This window comes from Capsella rubella, unplaced genomic scaffold, assembly GCF_000375325.1.
Source record: "Capsella rubella cultivar Monte Gargano unplaced genomic scaffold, Caprub1_0 scaffold_1, whole genome shotgun sequence".
Classification (NCBI taxonomy): Eukaryota; Viridiplantae; Streptophyta; class Magnoliopsida; order Brassicales; family Brassicaceae; genus Capsella; species Capsella rubella.
The window spans coordinates 4425138-4453054 of NW_006238923.1; the positions used below are offsets into that span (position 1 = coordinate 4425138).

At 37.1% G+C, this 27917-nt stretch overlaps 7 protein-coding genes, 2 long non-coding RNA genes and 1 pseudogene across 15 annotated transcripts; 5 read left to right on the plus strand and 5 right to left on the minus strand.

The window, feature by feature from the left end:
- Nucleotides 1–734: 734 nt before the first annotated feature.
- LOC17899176 (phosphatidylinositol glycan anchor biosynthesis class U protein) lies at nt 735–3953 on the plus strand. 3 transcript variants are annotated; one of them, XM_023789892.1, is made up of 14 exons: nt 735–947; nt 1057–1104; nt 1194–1254; nt 1371–1403; nt 1564–1688; nt 1871–2005; nt 2120–2196; nt 2289–2545; nt 2664–2720; nt 2805–2976; nt 3069–3126; nt 3199–3303; nt 3423–3479; nt 3637–3953. In XM_023789892.1, exons 1-14 carry the CDS (start codon nt 764–766, stop codon nt 3678–3680), a joined length of 1413 nt encoding a protein of 470 aa, XP_023645660.1. In that variant the 5' UTR covers nt 735–763; the 3' UTR covers nt 3681–3953. The 3 variants fall into 3 exon arrangements, with proteins under 3 accessions (XP_023645660.1, XP_023645659.1, XP_023645661.1); XM_023789891.1 differs by having other exon boundaries at nt 736–947; nt 3218–3303; XM_023789893.1 differs by having other exon boundaries at nt 904–947; nt 1584–1688; nt 3218–3303.
- A 4464-nt stretch (nt 3954–8417) lies between these two features.
- Nucleotides 8418–9438, minus strand: LOC17900029. Its single transcript, XR_002832519.1, has 4 exons — nt 9341–9438; nt 9090–9159; nt 8715–8789; nt 8418–8500 (listed from the first exon to the last, which is right to left on the minus strand). It is a non-coding gene; the product is annotated as an uncharacterized LOC17900029 (long non-coding RNA).
- Nucleotides 8499–11062, plus strand: LOC111828752 (cytochrome P450 87A3). 2 transcript variants are annotated; one of them, XM_023777462.1, is made up of 9 exons: nt 8499–8814; nt 8906–9227; nt 9324–9473; nt 9559–9810; nt 9907–9996; nt 10090–10168; nt 10255–10361; nt 10463–10590; nt 10685–11062. In XM_023777462.1, the coding sequence occupies exons 1-9, from the start codon at nt 8618–8620 to the stop codon at nt 10791–10793; spliced, it is 1434 nt and encodes a 477-aa protein (XP_023633230.1). In that variant the 5' UTR covers nt 8499–8617; the 3' UTR covers nt 10794–11062. The 2 variants fall into 2 exon arrangements, with proteins under 2 accessions (XP_023633230.1, XP_023633231.1); XM_023777463.1 differs by having other exon boundaries at nt 8499–8806; nt 8877–9227.
- On the minus strand, nt 9700–11306 carry LOC111828753. Of its 2 annotated transcripts, none has more exons than XR_002832520.1 (3): nt 11208–11306; nt 10262–10402; nt 9700–9787 (listed from the first exon to the last, which is right to left on the minus strand). It is a non-coding gene; the product is annotated as an uncharacterized LOC111828753 (long non-coding RNA). The 2 variants fall into 2 exon arrangements; XR_002832521.1 differs by having other exon boundaries at nt 9709–9795.
- Nucleotides 11307–11429: 123 nt separating this feature from the next.
- On the minus strand, nt 11430–13568 carry LOC17900250 (RHOMBOID-like protein 6, mitochondrial). Its single transcript, XM_006304617.2, has 5 exons — nt 13472–13568; nt 13058–13330; nt 12291–12454; nt 12044–12207; nt 11430–11945 (listed from the first exon to the last, which is right to left on the minus strand). Exons 2-5 carry the CDS (start codon nt 13282–13284, stop codon nt 11586–11588), a joined length of 915 nt encoding a protein of 304 aa, XP_006304679.1. The 5' UTR covers nt 13285–13330; nt 13472–13568; the 3' UTR covers nt 11430–11585.
- An 870-nt stretch (nt 13569–14438) lies between these two features.
- On the minus strand, nt 14439–16279 carry LOC17897099 (annotated as a pseudogene).
- Nucleotides 16280–16920: 641 nt separating this feature from the next.
- LOC17897710 (E3 ubiquitin-protein ligase At1g12760) lies at nt 16921–19373 on the plus strand. Of its 2 annotated transcripts, none has more exons than XM_023789852.1 (5): nt 16921–17746; nt 18179–18301; nt 18377–18509; nt 18606–18773; nt 18854–19373. In XM_023789852.1, exons 1-5 carry the CDS (start codon nt 17148–17150, stop codon nt 19025–19027), a joined length of 1197 nt encoding a protein of 398 aa, XP_023645620.1. In that variant the 5' UTR covers nt 16921–17147; the 3' UTR covers nt 19028–19373. The 2 variants fall into 2 exon arrangements, with proteins under 2 accessions (XP_023645620.1, XP_006304987.1); XM_006304925.2 differs by having other exon boundaries at nt 16922–17746; nt 18182–18301.
- A 289-nt stretch (nt 19374–19662) lies between these two features.
- Nucleotides 19663–22191, plus strand: LOC17900926 (DEAD-box ATP-dependent RNA helicase 47, mitochondrial). 2 transcript variants are annotated; one of them, XM_006307122.2, is made up of 2 exons: nt 19663–19801; nt 20353–22191. In XM_006307122.2, exon 2 carries the CDS (start codon nt 20418–20420, stop codon nt 22056–22058), a length of 1641 nt encoding a protein of 546 aa, XP_006307184.1. In that variant the 5' UTR covers nt 19663–19801; nt 20353–20417; the 3' UTR covers nt 22059–22191. The 2 variants fall into 2 exon arrangements, with proteins under 2 accessions (XP_006307184.1, XP_023646029.1); XM_023790261.1 differs by lacking the exon at nt 19663–19801 and adding an exon at nt 19937–19958.
- A 256-nt stretch (nt 22192–22447) lies between these two features.
- LOC17898820 (pentatricopeptide repeat-containing protein At1g12300, mitochondrial) lies at nt 22448–24658 on the plus strand. Its single transcript, XM_006306339.2, has one exon. The coding sequence runs from the start codon at nt 22511–22513 to the stop codon at nt 24434–24436; it is 1926 nt and encodes a 641-aa protein (XP_006306401.2). The 5' UTR covers nt 22448–22510; the 3' UTR covers nt 24437–24658.
- An 85-nt stretch (nt 24659–24743) lies between these two features.
- Nucleotides 24744–27399, minus strand: LOC17899721 (bifunctional UDP-glucose 4-epimerase and UDP-xylose 4-epimerase 1). Its single transcript, XM_006305162.2, has 9 exons — nt 26888–27399; nt 26517–26566; nt 26266–26401; nt 26067–26168; nt 25620–25847; nt 25398–25479; nt 25239–25321; nt 25062–25153; nt 24744–24984 (listed from the first exon to the last, which is right to left on the minus strand). The coding sequence occupies exons 1-9, from the start codon at nt 27083–27085 to the stop codon at nt 24900–24902; spliced, it is 1056 nt and encodes a 351-aa protein (XP_006305224.1). The 5' UTR covers nt 27086–27399; the 3' UTR covers nt 24744–24899.
- Between the last annotated feature and the right edge of the window lie 518 nt (nt 27400–27917).

The window sequence follows — 27917 nt, forward strand, 5'->3', positions numbered from 1 at the left end:
ATATCACGAAGATTCATGAAAAATATCTAAACACATCATTGCAGTACATACTGTTCCTTTCTTTTGTTTGATAAGAAGCTTTAGATATTTCGTTCCTCCTATCAGATTAATGTCAGAAAAGAACATTTGTTTCTGTCGGTGAAGGACGGGTTACACACTGCATGATTACAAAACCATATCTCGTACTCGTATTACCCAATAAAACTTTTCAATATATGTGAGCTATTTATGTAACTACGACAGCCGTTTTGGACCACACCTAGTATTACACAGGAAAATATTTAAAACAAAACTGGTCCACAAAAACACACCTAATTAGATTCTTGACATGATCATCTGGAGACTTCGAGAAATATTTTGACATATAATTTGTTTATTGACATATATGATCAGTTTTTTTTTTTTTTTCAGTGTACTCATAAATAAATCTAAAAAGAATGAGATCTTCAATTGAATGTTACTTCATTTTTTTTAATTTACTTTTGTGCAACTTTTTCTTTGCTTTTTTTTTTTTTTTTTTTCATATATCATCTCATTACTTTTTCTTTAAACAAGTTAGTTTTCACCGAAAGTGTAAATTATCTAAAAATCAGGGACTATGGCAAAAAATAATAATTTATTAGTTAAGTTACGGGCTGGGTTGAAGTCATGGCCCATAACACTTATGTAAAACCAGCCCATTAGTCTATTTTGCCAACATGGAAACTAGAATCGAACATCACGACGTCGTCGTATCGACTGTTACGACTAGCTCGCCGGAGATATGAAGGAAGAGAAGAAAGACGTCGGAGGAGATATGGCAGAGAAGGAGCTTCAGACACCTTACGGGTTTTGGATTTGGGCTACGGCTTCCGCGATTCTCCGATTATTCTTCATTTTTTTCCCGGAATACTTCAAACTATCCTCTCGCCCGGAGGTCTCTACCCCTCTCACAAGCCTTCGCCGCCGTATCGCCTCTCACTCTCATCATACTCTCTCTCATTCTGTCATTCTCTCTCCACACATCTCCAGTTTCGCTTAGCAGTTCTCTTTTCGTTTTTGTTTTTGAATGTTCAGTTGCTGAAGCTTACTGGTTGAAGCAGTCATCAATGTCACCGTACGCAGGTTTGTGATTGTCTCCTACGTATGGGATTTGAATTATAACGATTGTGGAAGTTGAATTGGTACTCTTTTTTTATCTTTATTCTGTGCAGGATCAATGTATCATGGCTCTCCATTGCTGCTCTCCATTCTGGGTCCGCTCACAAGCCAAAGGTAGTGACTGTAATCTATTCAAAGTTTGATTCTTGAGCTGAGTTTCCGAGGCTTCGTGCATTGTATCATTTGAGTCTAATTCGAAGTGGTATTGATATCATAGTTGGATGATGCAGGATTAAAGGGCATTCGAGTCATCAGTTGTGCAGGTATTAATGGTTATGCATTGTAGAAGAGGTCGATTACAAAACTGTACCAACTTTGTGATCTTGATGGGATTAGAGACATTATCCTTTCATATTATTGTCTTGATTGAGAGCTTTGTATGTAGTCATCATGCGGTTGATACCAACCAGCTTCTGGATACAGCTTGGTTTTTGTTATTGCAGATATACTTAGTGCAGTGCTTCTTCGAGCTATTGGTCAGAAGCTCCTAAAGACTTACATAATGAATTTGAAACAACTTGGCGTTCTCAGGTCATCACAGGACAGAGGTAACTAATTTATTCACTTATTCAACAAAGTCAGAGTATACAATTTTTTTTGGGAACCAATGTTGATCTATAGGTCTTAATCCCGGTATACATTTATTTATTGTTTTGAAGTTTGTTAATGGTGTACAAAATCATAGTTCTCTTTCATTCTTTCTGATCTCTCATTTTCCTGTTCCTCTCAGGGATCCTCCCTTGTGGTGATATTGCTGCTCTTGTGTACCTCTGGAATCCTTTCACAATACTTTCCTGTGTTGGCTTATCAACTTCTCCTATAGAAAATTTCGCTGTCATTGTATCGCTTTACGGAGCAGTTACTCGTAAGCAATTGTTTGAAACTGTTCTTTGTATCTATATTGGATAAAGAAACCTGCTTTCAATTTAATATCATCTCTTTCGTTCTTCTTCTAAACAACTGTCTTCAAACCTTGCAGGAAAAATTCCTCTGGCTGCATTTGGGTTCATCATGGCCACGCATTTGTCTCTTTATCCAGCCAGTTTGGTGGTTCCAGTACGCACAAATCTCATTTCAATTGTCATTTAATTCTGTATCTCAAGTTCCTCCAGAGAATTAGATTCTCATCTCTCTTGTGTTTCCTTCAGCTGATCTTTCTGTTGGGATCTGGTTTAGATGCCCCTCCTATAAAAAATTTCCTTCAGACAAGAGATCGAGGAGTTGAGAATGGATCAACCTCTGATGTTTCTAAACAAGACAAATTGACTCGAACTACTCAACTTCCTTTTTTATGGAGAACAGTCTTGCATTTCGTATTCTGGGTACTAGTGTGGTCGATCTATGTGTTGGTTTTATGTAGCTTATCATTGAAACAATATGGTGGGCTGGAGGAGATGTTCAAAAGGTACCACTTATCTGGAGTAAATCTTGATTTCTCAATATATAAGGTTCCGTTATATCATTATAACTATTTCAGTATAAGGATGCTGCAACATGTTTGTCCCTTCTGTTTCCTGTTGTAGGACATATAGATTCATTCTGAGTATAGAAGATCTGTCACCAACCATTGGTGTCTTTTGGTAAGTCCAAGGTCAAATCTTTGTGGAGCAATTCTAGTTTCTGTATATCTTCACATATTTATCCGCCTTCTATCTCATTTTCAGGTACTTATTCGCAGAAGTGTTTGATTTTGCCAGAAGTTATGTCCTGATAGTTTTTAACTTATATATCCTGCTTACGTCGCTACCACCATTAGCCTTCCGATTAAAACATCGGCCCTGCTTCCTTGCTTTCGTGTATTTAGCCATCTCCTCGATTCTTAAATCTTATCCTTCAGTAAGTATTGTAGCTTCACTATGAAACAATATTTGTACCTTTCTTGAATGAAAAGCTTTCTTAAATCTTAAATCTTGAATCTATATAACTAGGTAGGAGATGCAGCTTTATACTTGAGTTTGTGGGCATTGTTTGTGAATGAATTATCAGGTAGTAAAACAAAACCTTCTCATTTCTTTCAATATGATCTTGAATCCTCGTGAGCGTTTCACATCTAACTAGGCTGCTGTGTAAATGTAAGACATCGACCACTTGTTCTTTATATTATGTGGATCTATTGGGTTTTCGCTTCTCAGCCCTGTGATGCACAACATCTGGATATGGAGGGTAAAGCTTTGAACCTCAACTCAATTCAATGACAATAAACTTTTTAAAGAAAACCTTATAAGGATATTAATTACAAACAGCACTGTTAAATCAAAACCATTTGATTTTTGGCTTTACAGGGAACTGGAAATGCAAACTTCTACTACGCAAATGCTATGGGCTACGCATGCTTTCAGGTTAAAAGCCTAAAACTTTGGATTCATTTTTGACCTCATTGACTCGTGAGATACCAACCATAAGGGTTGACTTGTTATTTTGTGTTGAAGGGTCTTATCTTAGTGTAGTTTGGTTTGTTATTTACGGGTTTATGGTTTTGGCTGTATTTACTTTCAGTTTATGTTTGTGGGGGAAAGTGTAAACGCAATGCTCGACCATGACCAGGCGCTGAATAAAGCTACTGCAAAAATGACTAAGAACTGAGCCATTACATGTACAGCCATTAGTGGGTTTTATAGTCTCTAACTATAAACTTGTGGTATAAGTACACTCTGCTTTGTTCTTCTGAGAGTTTCCTCAGTTTTTTTAGTTAACTATAAAAGTAACACTTTGGTATTTGGTCTGGTTTAGGACTTTTATATCCTAATGGTCGATAACTTCTCTTTGAACATTGTAAATGTTTCAGATTAGTATGGTTTCATTATAATTTTTTATTTTGGGTTTAAAGATGAGAGGACAAAAGAAAACTTAACAATTAAAAATTTGTATATCATATGTTTTACAAGAGATCATAGAAAAGTATAGAGCTACAGAGAATATTATTTTGTTAAATGCAATGCAACCGGAACCGGGTAATTAAAGTTGGGTGGACCTTATGACAAGTGCAAAAATCACGTGGTTTTGAAGTGCGAACAAAACAAATCAGCACTTTTGGAGTTATGAGTCCTATCAATTTTATTACGCATTAATTATGAGTTCAAACAAATCTCATAATTGTATATTACAAATTTAACTTCTGTTTAATTAACAAAATCGATGCCATGCAAACTATATTAATAATATACGAACGTAAAAATATGTATGCATAATTAATAATCAAATGGTGTTCATGTTTCCCTAGGACCCTGATTTTATGACGAAGTTATTTGGTCATTGCTTACCGCAATGCCCAATTATTTTACTTCGCCCACAATTTTTCTTCTCGAGTTGCTATAATTTTTAATTTAATTCTATTCATAATTGATTAAAAATACAACTAACTGATATGGTGAGTATTTTTGAATATTGTAGATAATATACTGCGATTTATCTTAGATATCTAATAGGATAATAAAATGTGAATTCTAAGCATGTTGTGTGTTTCGAAGTATATATACTATAATACTCATCATATTCCACGGTAAAGTTTTATTTTTTTTTGTATTTTCTCTTATAATTATACTGTATTATCTATATGTTAAATATTATAAGATTATCGTAGAATCTTCGTTGACTTGTATTATTAAGTAACAGCGAAATTGCTTACGAAAACAGTACAACCAAATTCACTTTATATCAATAAACAATTCTTGATTGTCATTATTCATATTGTATATAATAACTTGAGAGTGTTTAAACTAATGCAGTAATAAATTTATAACTTAATGAGTTTAGTTAATTAAATGTTGAAGTCTACTGTTTGGTCCGTATTGCTAGGTTAAAAATTTAGATGAGTTGTGTATTGCCCCAAAAAAGAAAAAAAAAACGATGAGTTGTTATATTTTCTCCTAGTTCATTTGGATCATCAGACCTGTTATATTGTTTTGTGTGGTATAAAAGATTAATTAAGTTCTCCAACTTTATTTAATTGGGCATGCATCGTAAGTATAAAGTAACTTCATTATAATTGTATGGTTCAAAATTTATTCGGAATAAAATAAAATTAGCGGAAACCCGACAAATCCACTAGACCACTCGTGTTAACTGCTAAGGTAACGTGGCTTGAAATGATTAAAATACACAACCAAAAGGATTAAAGTTACGTATGAAAACAAAACAAAACAAAACTAATAAAAATGTGAAGTTAGACTTAGACCAATGGTTCGGTATGTGGCTCTCTCCCCCCACGACTGGCGTTTTACTTTTGTGAAAGGTCAAACCCTACGGGGACAAGCAGACACGTACGACCAAATCTGTCTTTTTGGTTTCTTTTCTTTTTAACCTAACTATATGACTAATTTCTTTTAAATATCTTTTGCCCTTGTCGCATTATATAATTATACTTTGTTGATTAATACGATTACAGTTTACCACCTTTTGGTTGACATAGCCAGAAGAAGCGTCTCGACTGGTGAATCGGTTAAGGCTGCTTAGCTCTTCATTAGCTCTACTTAGTCGGCCGGACAAGAAGGTGATTTTTCACCTTTCCTTATGAATCATATATACCATTACATTCATAAGAAAAGAAAGTGATAAAAATGACTCATACACATCCAAATCATATATATCAGATTGGAATTAATCATTCTTACTTTTATTTTGTTTGATATGTTCTGATTCGTTCCAAAGATATAACTTGATTTTTTTTCAAAAGGGCTTGCCCCATGCGTACGGCACAGACAACCTCAACGAACTTTCTCCACAATTTTCTCAAAATCCTCGTGTAGCTCTAATCCTCTCTTGATCATAAAGTTTTATTTCTTTATACTAAATTACTAATGTACGTATATTTTCAAAAAATAAGTTTCTAAACAAAATATACATGTATATTTGATGCAGAGCACCAAAATTGAGACCTACCGATCCACTAATTAAGTAGCCCTAGGAAGATTCATACTCGGTTAGAGATTAATTAACGTATTCAACCCAAAATGTTGATTCGTTGCTCGATTCAACTGAATGAATGAAACTATATAAATGTTTAGACAAACCAACAAAATGTATTCAATGATTATACTTAGAAAATAAAAGGTTGTAGTCATGGGAAAGATACGTAAAGACTAATGAATATATACTCTTACGTTTACAAATACCTTTACAAATTTATAAACGTAATTAGGTTCGTAACAAATAAATTTTGTAGGAAAAATAAACAAAAGATGTTAATTAGAAGGATAATATATACTATTTTTCAATACGAAGATATGTATCACGTGGCCAACTTGTTTGTGCTACAAAGCAGTCAATAAGTTCATGCCACGTTATCGAGCAGAACATGTATGAACCCCAAGTGCACTCTTAAGCAAAATACAGTCTTACGTATCAGGAATTAACAGTTTCGACCATTAATAATTAATTTTCCAACTCTTTAATTATTGTTCTTAATTATAATTGGAAGTATATTTTTATTAAAAACTCAATCATCAATATTTCTAGCTAGCCATCAAAAATAAAAGTTTACAATTCCCCATACCGTAATCACAAAAAAACAAAATATACAAAAAGATTGCAAAAAAAGAAGGCAATTCGAATCAATATGAGCGACTATAGATAATATTTAATATTTCTGATCGCAAATATAAAATCTTATGTCTAGATTGATTATCTTTACACCAAAACGAAACGAAGATATTTCCAAAAAAACTATTAGGTTTGATGAATTTGTTACTTTAGTATTAAGCACATAATACGAAATTTTAAAACAAAAACAATATCTCTTATTGAGTTGTCTCTATCTTGGTACATCCCCCTAGCGAGCACCATCTCAATACTCTAATGATTCTATTATCAATGTTTTCAATTTTTAATTAATTTCACCAAAACCCTAATTATGCTGTTACTGTTTTGGATTTTCGTCCACCCAGTAAGAACCATTGCCTACCACACACAATGACACAAACACATTAATCCAACCTCAATCCTAAAACACAATATTGGATTTTGCTAGCAATGACAATAATGTTAATAATACTCCTGTTTCATTTTTGTTTTGTTTTGTTTTCCCTATAAATCAAAAGCAGTTCTAAACTCTTAGGTTTTGTCTTAATACATGTAAACAGTATAGTAGTTTCTATAGGTCCAAACTTTGAAGTCTGTCTTTTTGACCCCAGGATTACTGATGAAGGAACCACTTTGTGTCACCAATTATGTAACACTGAAAATGCTTTTTATCTAATGGAATGAGAGATAATAATGGACAAGTATTGTCACAGTAACCTACCTAGTAATTGAGTTTTTCTTTTGTGGGGGGTAGGAAAGTAGAATTGCATGGTTTGTTGCATGAAATCCTGAGGGAGCCCGTGGCTCAATGGCTAAAAACACATATTGTCCTGTGTGATTTGGTTTAACCTGATGGGTCCCAAGAGCCGTCTGAGGTTATATGTCTCATCATACCTAAAGCCAAAAATAATGATATATGATTCAACTGATCTCTCAGGTTTAATTTATAAGCTGGACAGAGAGAATTTGCAGATGCAGTGGTTGCTAAACAAGAGATCTAAAAGCTGATGTATGTATTATTTTGCAAGATCTTGAGTTTGACCAGTGGAAGATAATGATTAAAAACACATGACAAGCAGATCTAAAGAGGAGATCCTGAGCATGAATGAGAACAAAACTCTTAATGTACTTTATTTGTTAGTTTATTTGGGCTTCCCTGGTGTCAAAGATTGCATTAGATACTGGAATTTTAGCATAGATATGGAATGATAGAAGAAGAAACCAATCATGAAACCAATAATGCAAAAGCTAGAAAACTTAATTTAATTTCACCCAATTTAATCTCAAAATCGTAAGTAACAAACATCAAATATATTGGTTTTACAATAACAATGTTATTATCAGTGGCTTAGTTTAATCAAAATCTAATGGGAGAGAGGAAGAGCTCTCTGATCACAAAAATGATCTCCCTAAAATGAAGCTGAGAAGTTGTCTAATGTTCAGACTTGTGTTTTTAATGCCATATGAGAGACGCAATAAACTAGGAGCAATGAGGAACCTTCATATCATATTTCCTATAAACTCTTTTTTTTTAATACATGAATGGAAAAATAAAAAAGCTGCCCTTTCACACGGATAATGGTTTCTAATTCTAGAAACAGGTTTTGAATATTATATAGTTCCTTAAAACCTTTTTTTTATATATATTTTTGAGTTCATTCTGCAACTACTTTTTGAGAGAACATGTTATATTATTATCTAATTAAGAGTTATGTCTAGAGACTTGCCTTGCCTATTTAAGCACTCATCATAATGGTTGACGAAGATGGGCCAGCACTCAACTTCTCGTTCTTCTTCTTCTTCTTCTCTTTGTCTGTTTCCTCTGCACGTTTTCAGTTTCTGTCTATAGAACACAAAACCAAACAAGTCAGAGGGGAAAATAAAAAGTTTTCATAAATTTGTAGTTCCATCAGAAAAAAAATCATATATACACTCTTGTTAAAATTTGTCTCATATTGTGATGTGGGCATTGTTCATTTGGGTTTCTCTTCTTCTCATAAGTATCACTCATTGGGTTTATACTTGGAGGAACCCTAAATGCAGAGGGAAGCTTCCACCTGGTTCCATGGGTTTCCCATTACTAGGGGAGACTATCCAGTTCTTCAAGCCAAACCAAACTTCAGACATCCCTCCTTTTGTCAAAGAAAGGGTTAAGAAGTAAGTGTCTCTTATATATTCTCTCATTCAAACCAATGTGATTAATTAAAAATGCTTCAAAGGTTCTAAAAACTCTTGTTAATACTTGCAGGTATGGCTCTATTTTCAAGACCAATCTCGTGGGCAGACCAGTTATCGTATCAACAGATGCTGATCTGAGTTATTTTGTGTTTCAACAAGAGGGTCGTTGTTTCCAGAGTTGGTATCCAGACACTTTTACAAACATCTTTGGGAGAAACAATGTGGGTTCACTACATGGTTTCATGTACAAGTACCTTAAAAGCATGGTCTTGACTCTCTTTGGCCATGATGGTCTCAAGAAGATGCTTCCTCAAGTCGAAATCACTGCAAGTAAGAGATTAGAGCTTTGGTCAAATCAAGATTCAGTAGAGCTCAAAGATGCAACCGCAGGCGTAAGTTTTCAGAAACAGTCACTTTACTGTTTCAGTTATAATCCTATCATGATTTATTCCTTGTTGCTAACATGTTGGTATCACATATGTCATCAGATGATCTTTGATCTCACCGCAAAGAAGTTGATCAGCCATGAACCAGACAAGTCATCAGAGAATCTCAGGGCAAACTTTGTTGCTTTCATTCAGGGATTGATCTCCTTCCCTTTTGACATCCCAGGCACAGCTTATCACAAATGTCTACAGGTAAGTGTCCATATTTATTTTGAATACCAAAAGTCATTCTTCAAGCATTTCCATATTGGTACTAATGTTTGAAGCTGTCTTGCAGGGTAGGGAAAAGGCAATGAAAATGTTGAAGAGTATGCTTCACGAGAGGCGTAAGAACCCACGGAAGACCCCAAGTGATTTCTTTGATTATGTTATTGAAGAGATTCAGAAAGAAGGGACAATCCTGACAGAGGATATTGCACTAGATTTGATGTTTGTCTTGCTATTTGCCAGCTTCGAAACAACATCTCTCGCTTTAACTTTAGCTATCAAGTTTCTTACGGATGATTCTGCAGTCCTAAAGCGTTTAACGGTTAGTCAGAGGTTAAACACAATAGATATCTTACCAAGAAGTGACAACTTTCTGGTTTATAATAGAAAAAAACTAAACTGTGTTCATCTTCATCAGGAAGAACATGAGACAATTCTGAGAAACCGAGAAGATGCAGACTCTGGACTTACATGGGAAGAATACAAGTCAATGACTTACACATTTCAGGTTGCTTAAGATTTTTGATCAAAGTATGATAATTTCCTAAGTTTTCAATACAAAAATTCAGCTGACTAAGTCTTAAGTAAACCTTGTATGCAGTTCATAAACGAAACAGCGAGACTAGCAAATATAGTTCCTGCAATCTTCAGAAAGGCGTTGAGAGATATAAAATTTAAAGGTATGATATAAAATAAACAATAACATTCTCAATGATTTAAGTGCCTATTTTTATATTATCATTAAGACTTTTGTCAATGGTTACAGATTATACCATTCCAGCCGGCTGGGCGGTGATGGTCTGTCCACCAGCTGTACATTTGAATCCAGAAAAGTATAAAGATCCTTTAGTCTTCAATCCATCAAGATGGGAGGTGAGGTCAAACCTTCTGAGTAACTTCTACTCCAAGTAAAACTGAAAACATTAAAAAAAAAATAACAAAACTAATCAACACAAGAAATTGATGTAATGCAGGGATCAAAAGTTACCAATGCATCAAAACACTTCATGGCCTTTGGTGGCGGTATGAGGTTCTGTGTTGGAACAGACTTCACTAAATTGCAGATGGCTGCGTTTCTTCACACCTTGGTAACAAAATACAGGTTTGTAAAGGCTAACCATCTTAACAGTACTCTTCTATATATAGTGTTAGATTCAATAAGACTGATTTTGATTCTGGCCCTTGGAATTTCTCAGGTGGGAGGAGATCAAAGGAGGTGACATACTTCGAACCCCCGGATTACAGTTTCCAAACGGTTACCATATCAGACTCCATAAAAAAGAGACTAGAGAATGTTTAGGATAATATATATGTTATACATTTTCTAAGACTACAATCATCTTTGAAAAAAAAAAAATCAAAGTTTAAGATGTGTCTTAGGTTTTTAAGGCTGAGAATCAGCTACAAAAGGTGAATACAACAATTTTGTTTTGCAGCTTCTGTGTCTGGTCAGAAACTGTAATAATGTATAGTTATTTGATCACAAAGGGGGCATGTAAAAGAAATCAAGTGAATGGTACTACTTAACTCCTGAGATGCATCAGGAGATTAATTTCTCGTCAAGTTCTGATCAATTCCTACATGTGAATTTCCTAAAACAGTGTTTCGATGCACAAATCAGTAGTTTGTATAGCCCTCCAATCTATAAAGCTTACACAAATGAAAACTCTGAGATGATGATGAAAAGTACTAATTTTGGGTTAGTTTCAGTAAACATACCTGCAAGCTTTTCTTCGATTGATCGCCGCCAGAGCAGAGGAAGCCACTAACCACAGTTCCCCTCTCGGTGTTCTGCTGACGTGTCGACTACTTCTTCTACCGGTCGCCAACTAATTTTATACATGGTGATGATGTCCACACCATTATATTTGTTAGAATTTTTAATAGTCTAATGAGTATCGTCACAAGCCCAACATTTACATAGCCCAATAGATACATATCTTTCAAAAATACAGTTTCGTAAAAGACATATACATAAACCCGCACATAAATCACATCCAGTTCAATTGTAGTTAGAAAGAGAGCAAAAAATACAACAGTTTTGAAAAGATTGTCATGTTTTTTTCTACTTCAACTTTTTTTTTACAGTAATGATGATTAACAAGACCATTTGGAAGTAGGATAACAGTCTAGGCGATGGCACCATTTGCAATGCTTGTTTCCATTCTCTCCTTTGAGCAGCATCACCATCCCAACTGTTAACCCCGCTATTACAAATACGGCGGCAACAAATAACAACATGTACTGGCACGGGTTATACTTTGATCTGGCACGGGCACCATACTGCGAAGAGTTACGGGACTCTTCCCATCCGAACTGAGGCCGGATCAGTAGTACAAACCCAAGGAAAAATCCGGTTAAGAACCCACCAATGTGAGCAAAGTTGTCAACCCAAGGAAGCAAACCTATTGCCAAATTGATTGCTATGATGAACAAGATTGTGAACAGAGCAGCCAGCTGGAAAATTTCAGAAACTCATCAAGTCAATGCAACAATGTTTCATTTCCCGTTAATGTTTGCATCTTGAGAAAAAAAACAAGCTAATCATATGCTACCTTGTTGGCGTAGATAGTCCAGTTGATGAGAAGCTCGGATAACATTGCTCCCATGAGTCCAAGGAGAGCGCCCGAGGCACCAACTGAGATGCTATTTTGAAGGAAGAGAGCTGAGAGAATGCTTCCGCCAAATCCCGATATCAAGTAGACGATCCCAATTTTTACTGCACAGTCATTTTAAAAGACATTATAAATACATGAACAGAACAGGAGAATAAGAGGATTGCGGGTAATAAGAAAGGCTTACTGAAGCCAAATTGCTGCTCAAGGCGGATACCAAAGAAGATCACATTAAACATATTAGTAAAAAGGTGAAAGACACCGGCATGGAGCCACATAGAAGTGATGAGCCTCCATTTTTCATTGTCTTGCACGACTTTCCTCCATTCCAAAGCTCCCATTTTCTGCAATCTGAAAAATCATCATCGAGTCCAAATCATCACATATGGATAAAGCATGGAATCACAACAATATCAAAAGTTATAGTCCCCATTGCTATTGAAGCTCATAATCTTAAATCCAACCATGTTCGCAAAGATACGAGTTAGATTTTGGATTCACTTGTCGTTTGACCAAAATCTTGTTTTGTAGATAACAGAGCACAAGGCCCCTAAAGGGGGCAAAGAACAGAGTTTGTTTTGAGTACGACATGGTATGAACAGAGTAATTGAAGCAACTGTAGATACCAATGAGGTTTGTGCATCAGTAACCCGTAATGGGGCAAAGAGATCAGAATCCTTTCATAACATTTTGGAAGAAATAGGGACAATATTGAGACCCACAAGTTTGAATTTGAATTCTAAGGTATGAAAGAGTCAAATTCAATACTAAAGATTAAACAAAAGATACCATTAAAATACCACACAAGCCTGAACCTGATTTGTAACTTATAAGGCAGTACATGATTAGACTGTCAAAGTCTTGAAACTTCGGGGGAAAAAAATTGAGTTTCTTGGGGCTTTTGGAATTAGAAGACCAAAAACATAGAATTTCTGAGTTTTTAGAGAAACTTACGTTGAAGAAGATGGGCCTAAGAGAGGGTTTTCTCTGAGTGGCTGAAACGAGAACCTACGGAGAAACTTGGCCACGCAATCTCCGTTGGTCGTCTTGGGGCAGTCGTTGATGAACATGACAACGATGAAGACGGCCACATTAGCAACGACAATGGTCGGAGTCAGCCAGGACGTCCACTGGGTGTCCCCTCTATGTTTCCTACCTCTCTCCATATCTCTACTGGACATTCCCTCTCTTCTCTCGTCGTATAAAGAACAGCACAACTGGTGTTTTCTATAAATAGAAAACACGGAATGAAATCAACGGATCAAAGAAGATGAATAAGTGGAAGAATAGATTGAGACAGCCAGATAGAGACAGGATACATGAAACAGAGCATCTATTATCAGAGATTCCGGCAGAGAGTTTTTTAACCTTCAGTTTTCTTCTCGATTTCTCTGTATCTAAAGCTGGATTTGGAGAAACTCAACCGTTGAATCGGTGGTTTCCCAACAATAAAGTGAAGAGCTTTGATGGTGTCAATGGCAGCTCCTTGAAGATATTTTCTTCCCTGTTAACTTTCTGATAAAATCTCAGACCTGAGAGGATATAAATCAGACGTGAAACCACTAAGTAATATATTGATTCTGTCTGTTATCTTCGTAATTTCTGGTGTCTGATTTGTTAATAATGAATGTGAGAGACAAAGTCTACGGCCAATGTCAATAAGGAATATTAATAAACTTACTGTATAATATATAGATTCTACATATTGTGTGCCTCCACCATCCATTTTATTTACCTGACAAAAAGAAACAGATCCAGTCAAATAAATAAAAAACTGATTTTGATGTTTACAGGATCAACGGGAGGAGATTAAACAATCCAATATATAAGTCTGTCACCACAATCAATGGTCAATCAAGTATAATTTAGCTTCAAAGATTCAGTTTTTAGTTGTATAGCTTCTCCACTACACTTGATCATGAAATTTTCTTTCAAGAATCATTCAGAAGCAGCTCAAATCTAGAAAACTTTACTACCAATAAAATTCATTTATGTATCTCTGAATGTAGAAAGCACAAAACTTGAATACACACATGCACCAAAACCTGAATGCAAAGAAAATAGTTGACAGATATATCACCAAATGAACAGATCTGTACATATCTTAACAATTCCAATCTGAAGAGTAAAATAGACAGATGAATGAAGCGATAAGGAAAAAAGTGGCTTTCATTACTCAAGAGCTTGCTTTCATACCCGGAGGATTGTTCAAAATCTTGGTGGTCCACCTGCGCAAAAAACATTCTTGTGTAGATCAAATGTTGTCATATGTAACTCCTGGACTGTTAGAACAGACTACTTCAAACTTAATCTATAAATGCTCTGAGAAAGTTATATGATGTAAACCCCACAATTCTAAGAAAGCATATCCAAAAAGCTTTTCTCCAATCTACCATCTGATAACATATCCATAACCATCTTTATAGTCGAAGCATCAGCAGCGAACCCACTCCTCTTCATTTCTTCGATGAGTTCTGCTGATGTAATCATGCCACTACCTTGGAGATGTGCTCGGATTAGAGTGTTGTATGTACGATCATTTGGCGCATGCCCATCCTCTTCCATTTTTCTAAACAATTTCTTTGCTTCAAAGAGTGACCCTTTCTTACACAATCCCACAATCATTATGGTGTATGTCTTAACATCAGGCATCACTCCTCTAACAGGGAGGCTACAGAATAAATCCCAAGCATCATCGACCTTACCAGCATTGCACATCCCGTGAATGATGATATTAGAGATACCAATATCAAGGTCCATCTTACTCTTCTCTATTTTTTCAAAAATTTCCAATGCTTTTTCTAGCTCCTCATTGTCACACAACCCATCTAGCAAAATTTTGTAAGTCACGATATTTGGAGGAACACGACGAGAAACCATCTCTTGGAAGAGTTCTTTAGCGATCTCAAGTTTTCCCGATTGAAAAAACCCTTGCACGAGTGTGTTATAAGTGACTGTATCAGCAACCACTCCTCTCATAGACATTGTGCGAAAGAGTTTAAAACCGTCGTCGACCCGCTTAGCCTTACAATATCCATTTATGAGGATGTTAAACGTCACAATATTAGGATCACACTCTTTGCTAACCATCAGGTCCAGCATCTGGTTTGCCTCGTCTAGGCGGTTCTCATTGCAAAACCCCTCTATCAAAGAATTATATGTAATAGTATTAGGAGATATACCTCGTCGAATCATCTCCTTGTACAGTTCTTTCACCTCTAGAAGCTTTCCCTCTTTCACAAAACTATTAATCAACGCGTTGAATATGAAAACATCAGGGGTAATTTTCCGTGTGATCATATCCCTAAGCAACTTCGCAGCATCGTTCCATCTACCGGCATTACAGAAGCCTCTTATCAGAGTGGTGTAGGTAATAATATCTGATTTGATCCCTTTCATTTCCATTTCATTGAAAAGGTTGAATGCATCGTCGAGGCTCCCGGCTTTACAAAGCCCATCAATGAGTATATTGTAGTTGGCTGCATCGAGCTTGATATTACTTTCTTCCATCTTTCTGAGCAACTCAATGGCCAAGGCAGTTTTACCGGACTTGCACATTACATTAAAAACTGGTCCATAGGTAACTTCAATGGGTTGACAACCATTTTCTACCATTCGTTCAATCAAAACCACAGCTTCAGACACTTTACCTTTGAGACAAAGTCCATTGACCAGAGTGTTAAATGTGGTAGTGTCAGGCTCATAACCAAGCTTCATGACTTTTCCCAAAACAGAATAAGCGAAACAAACTTGACCACGCCGACAGAAACAATTGATGACAATATTCAAAGTGTACAAGTCATACGCAATCCCATCGAATTCCATTTGCTTGGAGAGAGCTAAAACGAGATCATACTGTTTTGTTTTAGCAATGACACTAAACAATTTATTGAAATCAATGACAGTGGGAAGAGGACGAGACCGAAGCATCTCTTGGAAGAGATCAACAGCATTATCAGCCTTAATATTATCTACAAACCCATTCTTCAATCTCTCCCTATAAGAGAGATTTCGATTTCGATCACTGAAACCAGAAAAGTCTCGTTCGCAGCAAGAAAATAGCTCATTTCGGCAATGAAGGAGTGAAGCACATCTCAGAGTACCTGTCTCCAGGAGGCGAGACGGAACAAATTTCGAAGCTTTAGCACTCCATCACTGTATCATCAACAACTTCATCCAATTCTCAAGCTGAATCGTTCCTTCTCCAGCTTTCAGCACTCTGTGAAATTTTCAAACGAGCTCAGAGACTAAACCAGTTCAGTTTCGGAGAATAATATTATAGCCCATAACTTGTTCGATGGAATGCCTCAAAGAATTGCTGTCTCATGGAATCTAATGGGTTTCTCGCGGACGCTGGAGACGAGTGTGCGTATTTGTGCACTGGATGAGAGACTACTAGTGCTACACAGAAATTGAACAGAGAAGCTCACCGATAGTAATAAAATTAAGCATGACTCCGTCTTCAAGAACGAGATATTTGAAGCCTATAGAAACACGAAATTCGTTTCCTCCTATATCAAGCACTCACAAAGTCACTGCCGACGCAGAAGATGAAGACACCATTACTGTAGAGAAAGATCTCCATTAAGAAATTAGAATCATAGACACATTAATTAACTGAGAAAATTATAATATAATTATAACCCTCGTGGCCCTTTTATATACCCCGCTTAATTTGTCCTATAGTTGACTGTTGACTAAAAGGGACCGCATGAAACTATTAAACGACTTGAGATTCAAATTAAACAAATTTTTTTTTTACCAATTTCGTCAAAAGAGAGAGATACTTCTGTTAATTTCTAAAATCATCCATCGTCTTCTTCTCCATCTCTCTCTCTCTCTCTCTCTCTCTCTCTCTCTCTCTCTCTCTCTCTCTCATCTCATCTCATCTCGTTCGCTCGAAACCCTAACAATCCCAATTTCGTGTTCTCTGAATCGATTCCTTACCTTTTTATGGCGTAACGCTCTACCAATTTCAACGATATAGGTTTTTTTTTTTTCATATATAATTATTTGGAAGAATCAAATACAAAGAGAGAAAACAATGTCAACGGGGAATTCGTCATCGCTACCACCACCATCCTCATCTCCCGACGCAATAGATCCAGCACCGTTGCTTGTAAACGGAGAGGATAATGAAGGAAGCAACGGAGGAGGTGGGGAACGGAGATCTGTGAGGAGACAAGGTTTGAGAGAAGCCGCGAGGTTTCTGAGTCGTGCGAGTAGCGGACGTGTTATGAGGGAGCCTTCTATGCTTGTGAGGGAGGCTGCGGCGGAGCAGCTCGAGGAGAGGCAGAGCGATTGGGCTTATTCGAAGCCTGTGGTGGTGCTTGACATCGTTTGGAATCTGGCTTTTGTTTCTGTTGCTACGGCTGTTTTGGTTATGAGCAGGAATGAGCATCCGATTATGCCGCTTAGAGTTTGGCTTTTGGGGTATGCTTTGCAATGCGTCTTGCATATGGTTTGTGTGTGTGTTGAGTATCGGAGGAGGAATAGGAGGAGAACCAGTAGGAATACTCCACGGTCACGTTCTTCTTCTTCCTCTTCGTCTTCTTCTTCCATGGAGGAAGACGCTTTGGGTTCCAGGAGGCATTCAGATGAGCAGGACTTGTCTCTCGGACACTTGGATAGCGAAAGCAGCAGGTATGTGCCCAGATCAGATGTTTGCTTCGGGTATTTTGATGTGTATTTTGCCTCAAGCTTGTTTAGATTTCAAAATTACATATAAGTTGATACTTGCATGACTTGTGGGCTGTGGTGTGGTGGTCTTTTAGAAGTTCAGGCTCTTTACACTAAAATTGCTAATTTATATCAGCTATTGAAAGAAAATATTTGACCTGATACTTCTGGCTTAAAAGATGAAGTTTTGGTTGGGATTATCGGATTGCTTGCTTATGCTATGATCTTTTCTTACTAGTAGTGTGGTTTCTAATCTAAAGCTTTGTTCTGCACCTTTTCTTATCCTTATGTATCTTACACAATCTAATTGAGAATAAATGCAAACTGTAAAGAAAATTTGATGTAACCCATCAATTGTGTTGGGATGATTTCTTATTCCACTTACCGTTTCTAAAGCAGTGTTGCAAAGCATTTGGAATCTGCCAACACAATGTTTTCATTTATATGGTGGATCATTGGATTCTACTGGGTATCTGCTGGTGGTCAAGAGTTGGCACAAGAATCCCCACGGATTTACTGGTTTGTTCTTACCTTCATCTCTATGATTCGTAAGTATTAACCTATTCTGCCACTGAATGAGCTTGCTTATTTCAGGTTGTCTATCGTCTTTCTTGGTTTCGATGTGTTCTTTGTTGTCTTCTGTGTTGCGTTGGCCTGTGTTATTGGAATTGCTGTTTGCTGTTGCCTGCCCTGCATCATCGCAGTTCTATACGCCGTTGCAGATCAGGTCATTCTCATAACCAATTCATCTTTTGTCCTAAGCCGCCATATTGTGTTTTATGTTTTTTTTTTGTTTTAACATAACATGATTTAAAAAATGCAGGAAGGTGCTTCAAAAGAAGACATTGAGCAGCTCACCAAATTCAAGTTTCGAAAAGTAGGTGATGCCAACAAACACACTGGTGATGATGCCCAAGGAACTACAGAGGGGATAATGACCGAGTGTGGTACAGATTCACCCATTGAACATACTCTTTTACAAGAGGATGCAGTAAGTATACACGTTAACAGACAAATCTCTCCTCCTGGAAGAACAAATCCTGACTAGATTCTTATGATTCTGCATTATAGGAATGTTGCATCTGTCTGTCTGCATATGAAGACGGAACAGAACTAAGGGAACTTCCTTGTGGCCACCATTTCCACTGCTCATGTGTTGACAAATGGCTATACATAAACGCGACTTGCCCACTCTGCAAATACAACATCCTGAAGAGTAGCAACTTGGATCGAGAGGAAGTCTAGAAGAAAACAGCATTACTTGATCATGACCCACAACATCTGATTGATCATGAGACTTGGGGTTAAGGTAAAAAAAAACAAGACTGGGTTGTTTTTTTAGATGTGATGCATTGTTTGTGATATGATAATGATATCTATACAAATTATTATACTTCTGTTTGTTTTTGGTTTGGAAATTAATCAGGTCTGTACATCTGTATCTATCTTGTTCCACTTGAAACCAATGTTTTGTATTGCCTTTTTTCTCAGTCGACCTCAGAATTGTTAGAGGTTTTCATCGTCTTAGATAGTTATGTGTCGATGAAGTCTATGAAGATTTTGATTGTTAATCTGAGAGTTCTTTTTTCCAGTTTGTTATTTAGTCCTCATGCTTAAGTAAAGGTAATTCTGACACTACCAGGCATCACTTCTAGACTTCTAGCTCAAACTCACCATCACACTATTAAAATCTGAAAACTGGAAATTAATGTAAACCGAATTACATAACAAACCAAATCGGGTTAGATTTTTATTTGGGTGTATAATTTAGACAAAATTTGGACATACAAGTCAAATTCGAGTCAGCGCCTGAAGTGAAGATTCGAACAAAACAAAGCAAGAGAAATCAGATTTGAATCAGAATTTTACCGGTTTTCTCTTCAGACCCGGTTGTTTTGTCCGGTTTGGTCAAATTAGTAGCCGAACCGAACCCTTTATTATCCAGAAACTGGAGACTTGGGAAGAGAGACGCAAGTGTTTGTTCTCTTCGTATCGTCGTCTCATGGAGCGTATTACCAGGTGCCTTTCTATTTTATCTCCTCATCTATGGTTTCAAATACGACCATTTGTTTTCATGTTCTCCTACTATTGCTAAGCTACAATCTTTCTCAGCCCTTACTATCTTATCTCTAGTTTTGATATATATGTTGGCCATTTAGATTCTGGGTTAGAAATTGTGAGTCTCGGCCTGATTTCTAACAATGTTTTGGAGGGAATAGAGTGGTTTTTGCTGTGTATAAGCTGTCACATGCTGAAAAGTTCGCTTGTTGGATGATGATGCTTTTCATGCCCGCTAAGTGTTCGACGAATTGCCTCCTTATTGGCTTGTTTCTTAATATTGCTTGGCGTTTTGTAAACTGATTCCTATTAGATATATCTTATTTGATATTTAGTATTATTAATAGATTTAGGAATTTTCAGTAGTTGGTCTACTAATTCAGCAAAGCTGATCTCTTTTTTGATTTAGCCTTTTAGGTGTATCTGCGAATAGTATGTATGTCTTATTGCTGTCTTATCTGAATTTCACGAATAATTTGATCTGTCTGATGTGGATTACATGTAATTTGCAGGCTGTTCTGAGAAAACGCAGTGATAAAGAGGCTTCCTTTCTTGTTAGCAAGGGCACACTAGAGACATGGCCGCATCAGCTTCAACCCGATTCCTCGTTCTGCTCAAAGATTTTTCAGCCTTTAGAAAGATATCATGGAGTTCTGTTGCAACTAATTACCACCGCCAATCTCGTTTTTTATGCCATGTTGCGAAAGAAGACGGGTCTCTTACTCTTGCAAGCCTTGATTTGGGTAAAAAGCCAAGGAAGTTTGGGAAAAGTAAGGCGACAAAGCTTGAGGGAAGCTATGTTACTGAGATGGGTCAAGGTAAGGTAAGAGCAGTAAAGAACGACAAAATGAAAGTAGCGAGGGAAAAGAAACCAGCTGAGATAGTGTCGCCTTTGTTTTCTGCAAAATCCTTTGAGGAGCTTGGCCTCCCAGATTCATTGTTAGACAGCTTGGAAAGAGAAGGTTTCTCTGTCCCAACAGATGTCCAATCAGCAGCTGTCCCAGCAATAATCAAAGGGCACGATGCAGTGATTCAGTCTTACACAGGATCTGGCAAAACCCTTGCTTATCTACTTCCAATATTATCTGAAATTGGTCCACTAAGCTCCCACAGTGAAAGCGAGAAGAGGACTGAGATTCAGGCGATGATTGTTGCTCCCTCAAGAGAACTCGGTATGCAGATAGTAAGAGAGGTAGAGAAATTGCTCGGACCTGTTCACCGTAGAATGGTTCAGCAGTTGGTAGGAGGTGCGAACCGAATGAGGCAAGAAGAGGCCCTTAAGAAAAATAAACCAGCAATTGTTGTTGGCACTCCCGGGAGAATTGCAGAGATAAGCAAAGGTGGGAAATTGCACACTCATGGGTGTAGATTCTTGGTGCTAGACGAAGTCGATGAGCTTTTATCGTTTAATTTCCGAGAAGATATCCATAGAATACTAGAACATGTAGGAAAGAGATCTGGGGCTGGTCCTAAAGGGGAAGTCGATGAACGTGCTAACCGGCAGACAGTTCTAGTCTCTGCAACTGTGCCATTCTCGGTTATCCGAGCAGCTAAGAGCTGGAGTCACGAGCCGGTTCTTGTCCAAGCCAACAAAGTCACTCCTCTTGATACTGTCCAACCGTCTGCACCGGTGATTAGCTTAACTCCCACAACTGCCGAGGCTAATGGCCAGATTCAGACTACTATTCAGAGCTTACCTCCAGCGTTAAAACACTATTACTGCATCTCAAAACATCAACACAAAGTCGACACGTTAAGGAGATGCGTTCACGCCCTTGACGCTCAATCAGTAATAGCTTTCATGAACCACTCAAGGCAGCTCAAAGACGTGGTCTACAAACTCGAAGCTCGTGGTATGAATTCAGCTGAGATGCACGGAGATCTCGGGAAGCTAGAGAGATCAACAGTTCTAAAGAAGTTCAAGAAGGGGGAAATTAAGGTACTCGTGACAAATGAGCTATCTGCTCGGGGTCTTGATGTTGCTGAATGTGATCTGGTGGTGAATCTAGAGCTCCCAACGGATGCGGTTCACTATGCTCATAGAGCTGGGAGAACAGGGAGGCTGGGAAGGAAAGGGACGGTGGTAACAGTGTGTGAGGAATCACAAGTGTTTATAGTGAAGAAAATGGAGAAGCAGCTTGGTTTGCCTTTCTTGTATTGTGAGTTTGTTGATGGAGAGCTTGTTGTCACTGAGGAAGACAAAGCTATTATAAGATAAAATGTAATTTTTCTTCTGTTTGATGTAATTTTCAGATAAAATTCAGAAATTTGTCTTTCTTTTTTCCAATATCTGAAATATAAATTTTGTACTAGTAAGAACATAATAACCAGTGTTGAAATTTACAGTGTGACATAAATCTGTTATGGTCCAAAGAAACATTCGCAACTGAAAGACTTTGAGTATTAGCACAAATACAGACTTACGTATCAACTGGATTCGAGACGAAACAGCACGTATTTGAGATGTCAGCAAAACCAATTCCGGTATAACTTTGATTGAACCGGGTTTAATCGATAAGTGTTGGGTATTCTTTCTTTTGTCTCTAATCTCTCGGGTCGGGTCGGGAGTTTGCAATGCATTAAATGTGAAAATATCTGGGGTAATTTTCCTTGTGATCATATCCCTCACACAGTGACAGTGAAGATTGAAAAGGAACGATTAGGGTTGGGATGATGAAGTTGATGATACGGAGATGGAATCCTAAAGGTTCGAAGTTTGTTCAGCCTCCCCTGCTCGAGAGAGGTATTCTGAGAAATGCTTTACTCCTCCATTGCCCAAATGAGCTATTTTCTTGCTGCGAACGAGACTTTTCTGGTTTCAGCGGTAGAAATCGAAATCTCTCTTACATAGAGAGATTGAAGAATGGTTTTCTTGATAATATTAAAGCAGAAGATGTTGTTAATCTGTTCCAAGAGATGCTTCGGTCTCGTCCTCTTCCCAGTGTCATTGATTTCAGTAGATTGTTTAGTGGTGTTGCCAGAACAAAACAGTTCGATCTCGTGTTACATCTTTGTAAACAAATGGAATTGAATGGGATTTCGCATGACCTCTACACTCTGAGTATTGTGATTAATTGTTTCTGTCGACTTCGTAAACTCTGTTACGGTTTTTCTGTTTTGGGAAAGATCTTCAAACTCGGGTATGAGCCTAACATTGTCACATTTTCAACTTTGATTAACGGATTATGTCTCGAGGGCCGAGTTTCTGAAGCGGTGGGATTAGTTGATCGAATGGTAGAAATGGGACATACACCCAATCTCATAACCATTAACACTCTGGTCAATGGACTTTGTCTCAAAGGTAAAGTGTCTGAAGCTGTTGTTTTGATAGATCAAATGGTTGAAAATGGTTGTCAACCCGATGGAGTTACCTATGGACCGGTTTTAAATGTATTGTGCAAGTCCGGCAAAACTGCCTTGGCCATTGAGTTGCTCAGAAAGATGGAAGAAAGAAATATCAAGCGCAATGCAGCCAAATACAATATCATCATCGATGGTCTTTGCAAAGACGAGAACCTCGACGATGCACTCAAACTTTTCAATGAAATGGAGATGAAAGGGATTAAAGCAACTGTTATTACCTACAACACTCTCGTCAGAGGCTTTTGTAATGCTGGTAGATGGAATGATGGTGCGAAGTTGATGAGGGATATGATCACAAGGAAAATTACCCCAGACATTTTCACATTTAATGCATTGATTGATAGTTTTGTGAAAGAAGGGAAGCTTCCAGAGGCCAAAGAATTGTACAAGGAGATGATCAAAAGAGGTATATCTCCTGATACTATTACATATAATTCTTTGATAGATGGGTTTTGCAAGGAGAACCGCCTAGACAAGGCAAACCAGATGCTGGATCTGATGGTTAGCAAAGAGTGTGATCCTGATATTGTGACGTTTAATATCATAATAAATGGATATTGTAAGGCTAAGCGGGTCGACGATGGTTTTGAAATCTTCCGCACAATGTCTATGAGAGGAGTGGTTGCAAATACATTCACTTATAGCAGTCTTATCCAAGGATTTTGTCAATCGGGAAAACTTGAGGTTGCCAAAGAACTCTTCCAGGAGATGGTTTCTCATCGTGTTCCTCCAAATATCGTGACTTACAAAATTTTGCTGGATGGGTTGTGCGACAATGGGGAGCTAGAAAAAGCACTGGAACTTTTTGAAAAAATACAGAAAAGTAAGATGGACCTTGATATTGGTATCTATAATATCATCATTCACGGGATGTGCAATGCTAGTAAGGTGGATGATGCTTGGGATTTATTCTGTGGCCTCCCTCTTAGAGGAGTGAAGCCCAATGTTAAGACATACACCATAATGATTGGGGGATTGTGTAAGAAAGGGTCACTCTCAGAAGCGGACATGTTGTTTAGAAAAATGGAAGAGGATGAGCATGCGCCGGATGGTTGTACATACAACACATTAATCCGAGCACATCTCCTAGGTAGTGACATAAATACATCAGCTGAATTCATTGAAGAAATGAAAATGAATGGGTTTGCTGCTGATGCTTCCACTACAAAGATGGTTATGGATATGTTATCGGATGGTAGATTGAACAAAAGCTTTTTGGATATGCTTTCTTAGAATGTTGGTGTATACAGCATATAACTGTCCGGAGCATTGAAAGATTAAGTTGAAGTAGTCTTTTCTCACAACCAAGGAGTTACATATTTGACTATTCTGATCTACACAACAATGTTTTTGAGCAGATATATAGCTGTGCTTTAGTTTCCACATGTATTCAGATTTTGTGTTTATGAAAATTTGGATTATTATGAGATTATATACACTCAATGTCGGCTTTCATTGTTTTTGCCTTATAATTAAACAGATTGAATCCATTGAACTGAATTTTCTTATAATGAAAAAAAAAACTGATAAGTCATTAGAATCATCAACTTACCATTTTATTCATTAAAGTAAGAGAGACTTGTTTTGTTTGGGGTTGGATACATGTGGAAAAATAAAGCAGAGCTATATGTATGATTCTTTCTTTTTATATTTGAGTAATTAGAAACGGTAACTCAAAATAAAAGAGGGAGTGGATTCAATGCTTCTTCTGGTAACCCCATGGATTGCTATTTGCCCAATTCCACTGATCTCTGCACATCTCATCCACTCCATACATCGCCCTTAAAACCAAATCAATTTGTTTAGTAACAATTTAACCCCTAAGCTAATCATGTTAATTGTTAAAGTATTTACTTACTTCCAGCCAAGTTCTTTCTCAGCCTTCTCTGTTGAAGCATAAACTGCTGTTGCATCTCCTGGCCTTCTCGGACTCAGCTTGATCGGAATTTTCTGCAAATGTTTTTGATTTTACCATTTTAAGCAAACAATTACAAAAACTTTTACCCTTCTGCTTCTTATTAGCTGTTTTTTTTACCTTGCCCGAAGCTTTTTCAAAAGCTGAAACCATTTCTAACACAGACGTTCCTTGTCCAGTCCCTAAGTTGTAAGCTGTACAGCCTGATATTACAATATCACATGTCTGAGAAGAATCAATCAAACCAAACTAAACTCTATTAAATGGATGTAGACTTACCAATCTTTGGATCAGCAAATAGCTTCCTGAGTGCAGCGATATGGCCATCTGCCAAATCCATCACATGGATGTAGTCTCTTACCTGTTTCAACTTTCTAAAATGATAATCCATATCTCATATTATTCAAAAAAACAAAAGAATCCAAAACTAGCTTTTCGATATATCATCAGAAATATGAACCAAACTGAACAAGAGATTTTGGAATTTGATTTCTAATTTACCGCACTACCATCCTTGGTGGGATAGTCATGTCCGTAGACATTGAGTTCAGGTAGACGTCCAACAGCCACTTGTTGAATGTAAGGCATGAGGTTATTGGGGATGCCCTTTGGATCCTCACCAATTCTGCCACTCTCATGTGCTCCCACAGGATTGAAGTACCTCAGCAGAACAATTCTCCAGTCTGGTTCCGCTGCGTGAATATCTCTAGCTATTTCTTCAAGAAAGAGCTGCACAAAAGAAAGGTTGTGCACCCACCATTACTTTCAACAATTGAGCACTGTAACCTTTGTTAGTGCTTAAGAAAGGCTTCTTGGCTCAGGCAAGATTTGGAAAAATTTGAAGGTAGCAATCACAGTTGAGCCAACTTTTATAAAGAGTCACCAAAGGTTAAGGTAGTTTGAGGTTAAAAACTCGAAATTCAGATATTTTCAAGAGTGAATGTTTACCTTAGTACGACCATAAGGATTCATAGCCTTTAATTCAAAGTCTTCCATGCATGGAATCTTTTCAGGTTGTCCATAAACAGTGGCAGATGATGAAAACACCATCTGTATATTCCAACAACACATCAATTTGCATCCCCACCAATTTATATCCAACAAGAAAGAATTAAAACATTTCATAATTTTAAGAATCCTATCTAACCATTTTGCAGTTGTACTTTGCCATGGTCTCATATAGATTGATTGTTCCGACCAAGTTGTTGTCAAAGTAGCGGCGAGGGTTTCCAACACTCTCACCCACAGCTTTTAGACCCGCAAAATGGATCACAGCATCAAATCTGTTACCTCACAAGAAAACGAAAACAAGCCAAGGATCAGAGATCCAGAGAAGCTATGAACTCTACAATTCACATAATAATATTTGCAAACTTTGAAGGTAGGAATCTAACATACCTCTGCTTGGCGAAGAGTTTCTCAATATCCCCTTTGTTTCTTAGATCACCCTGCAACCAATCAACACAAAAAAACATTATTGTAAGTCTTCAGGCTATAGAGATAAGCCAAATTTCTTCAAGTTTTATTGTTAACCAAACAGAGATGAAAACACGAGAATTTGGAAAAGAGAATTTAAACTACATCAAAGCCACTTAAACATTTCAAACACAGAAAAGGACATGTAAAGAAAAGAATTCTTATAAACAAACCAATTGCCAAAAAAAACTTAAAGAACAAACCAAGTTATAAATTCACAGAGCAACAATTTGACCTCACAAACAAAACAACACCTTTATAGCACAAAGAGTAGACAACGAAGCAGTACTTACCAGATTGAACTCGAGCTTCTTGGAGAGATCAGGACCAACAAGCTCCCTAACCCTATCGACAGCTTCGATGACAGAGTTATCAAGATTATCAATGATAGAAACCTTAAACCCTTCTTTGAGAAGTTGAACAACGGTATGTGTCCCGATGAATCCAGCACCACCAGTAACGAGAATGTTCTGCTCAACTGAAGAACCCATTTTCAAAGACTTCAAGATTATCAAGAAACCCACTTAGCAAAACCGATTCTTTCAAACTAAACCCTTTTGGATAAAAGGAAAGAAAAGCGAGAGAGAGATCACCGAACAGAGCTAAATGAAGAAGAAGAAAAGAGAGAGAGGTTGGGTCCTTATTTAATGATATTTTTGTAGCTTTCTTGACAAGTTGATAAGAACGCACGCAAAGCAAAAAAATAGGAAAAAGGAGTGGGCTCGAAGATGTTTTTGTTGGTTTCTATAAAAAGGGCAGTGATGATCATGACAACGATGATCATCCCTCTTTAAGTGATGTGTGTGTGTGTGTATACGAGATATGATAGCTTCGATTCCTCAATTTTCAGTTACGTATTGATCGTGAAACTTTTGTTGTCTCTTTCCTCAGCAGATTTTAATAAATTAATTAAAAAGGAAATATAGTAATAAAGATAAGTCTTTGTTTTTTTTGGTTGCAATGACATTTTTAACCTATTATTAGAGTAAATTAGTCATTTTTAGGATAATTTTCTACTGTTTAAGATAAGATAATCATAATCTTAATGTCCTTTGTTAACCCCTATTTGTCTTATTACTGATCGATAATGATATAAATAACACGATAAGAATATGATAGTTACGTTGTTCAATCAACATTTCTCGTTTTTTTGTTTTGTTAAAGTTGTCCTAATCAATAAGAGTGTGATGACAGCAGAGATCCACAGGTAACTTTATGATCAAATTGATGACTGGTATCACAATAGGGTAGCTACAACTTGGGTACAATTAAAGTGTTTTGGTTTCTTTTCTAACAAAATAGATCGTAATATGCATAGATAGA

What these genes read in the sequence shown, in the direction of transcription:
- LOC17899176 (XM_023789891.1), top strand. Translation starts at nt 764, where the DNA reads ATGAAGGAAGAGAAGAAAGACGTCGGAGGAGATATGGCAGAGAAGGAG. An exon ending in TCGAGTCATCAGTTGTGCAG is followed by an intron (nt 1,404 to 1,563) that starts GTATTAATGGTT and finishes TTCTGGATACAG; the next exon opens with CTTGGTTTTTGTTATTGCAG. An exon ending in GTTTGTGAATGAATTATCAG is followed by an intron (nt 3,127 to 3,217) that starts GTAGTAAAACAA and finishes TGTAAATGTAAG; the next exon opens with ACATCGACCACTTGTTCTTT.
- LOC111828752 (XM_023777463.1), top strand. Translation starts at nt 8,618, where the DNA reads ATGTGGGCATTGTTCATTTGGGTTTCTCTTCTTCTCATAAGTATCACT. An exon ending in CAGTCCTAAAGCGTTTAACG is followed by an intron (nt 9,811 to 9,906) that starts GTTAGTCAGAGG and finishes CATCTTCATCAG; the next exon opens with GAAGAACATGAGACAATTCT. An exon ending in TCAATCCATCAAGATGGGAG is followed by an intron (nt 10,362 to 10,462) that starts GTGAGGTCAAAC and finishes GATGTAATGCAG; the next exon opens with GGATCAAAAGTTACCAATGC.
- LOC17899721 (XM_006305162.2), bottom strand. Translation starts at nt 27,085, where the DNA reads ATGGGTTCTTCAGTTGAGCAGAACATTCTCGTTACTGGTGGTGCTGGA. An exon ending in AGAAGCTCGAGTTCAATCTG is followed by an intron (nt 26,567 to 26,887) that starts GTAAGTACTGCT and finishes GATTGGTTGCAG; the next exon opens with GGTGATCTAAGAAACAAAGG. An exon ending in TTGAAAAAGCTTCGGGCAAG is followed by an intron (nt 25,154 to 25,238) that starts GTAAAAAAAACA and finishes AAACATTTGCAG; the next exon opens with AAAATTCCGATCAAGCTGAG.
- LOC17897710 (XM_023789852.1), top strand. Translation starts at nt 17,148, where the DNA reads ATGTCAACGGGGAATTCGTCATCGCTACCACCACCATCCTCATCTCCC. An exon ending in TATACGCCGTTGCAGATCAG is followed by an intron (nt 18,510 to 18,605) that starts GTCATTCTCATA and finishes TAAAAAATGCAG; the next exon opens with GAAGGTGCTTCAAAAGAAGA. An exon ending in CTCTTTTACAAGAGGATGCA is followed by an intron (nt 18,774 to 18,853) that starts GTAAGTATACAC and finishes TCTGCATTATAG; the next exon opens with GAATGTTGCATCTGTCTGTC.
- LOC17898820 (XM_006306339.2), top strand. Translation starts at nt 22,511, where the DNA reads ATGATGAAGTTGATGATACGGAGATGGAATCCTAAAGGTTCGAAGTTT.
- LOC17900250 (XM_006304617.2), bottom strand. Translation starts at nt 13,284, where the DNA reads ATGTCCAGTAGAGATATGGAGAGAGGTAGGAAACATAGAGGGGACACC. An exon ending in TGAGCAGCAATTTGGCTTCA is followed by an intron (nt 12,208 to 12,290) that starts GTAAGCCTTTCT and finishes ATGACTGTGCAG; the next exon opens with TAAAAATTGGGATCGTCTAC. An exon ending in GGACTATCTACGCCAACAAG is followed by an intron (nt 11,946 to 12,043) that starts GTAGCATATGAT and finishes GAAATTTTCCAG; the next exon opens with CTGGCTGCTCTGTTCACAAT.
- LOC17900926 (XM_006307122.2), top strand. Translation starts at nt 20,418, where the DNA reads ATGGCCGCATCAGCTTCAACCCGATTCCTCGTTCTGCTCAAAGATTTT.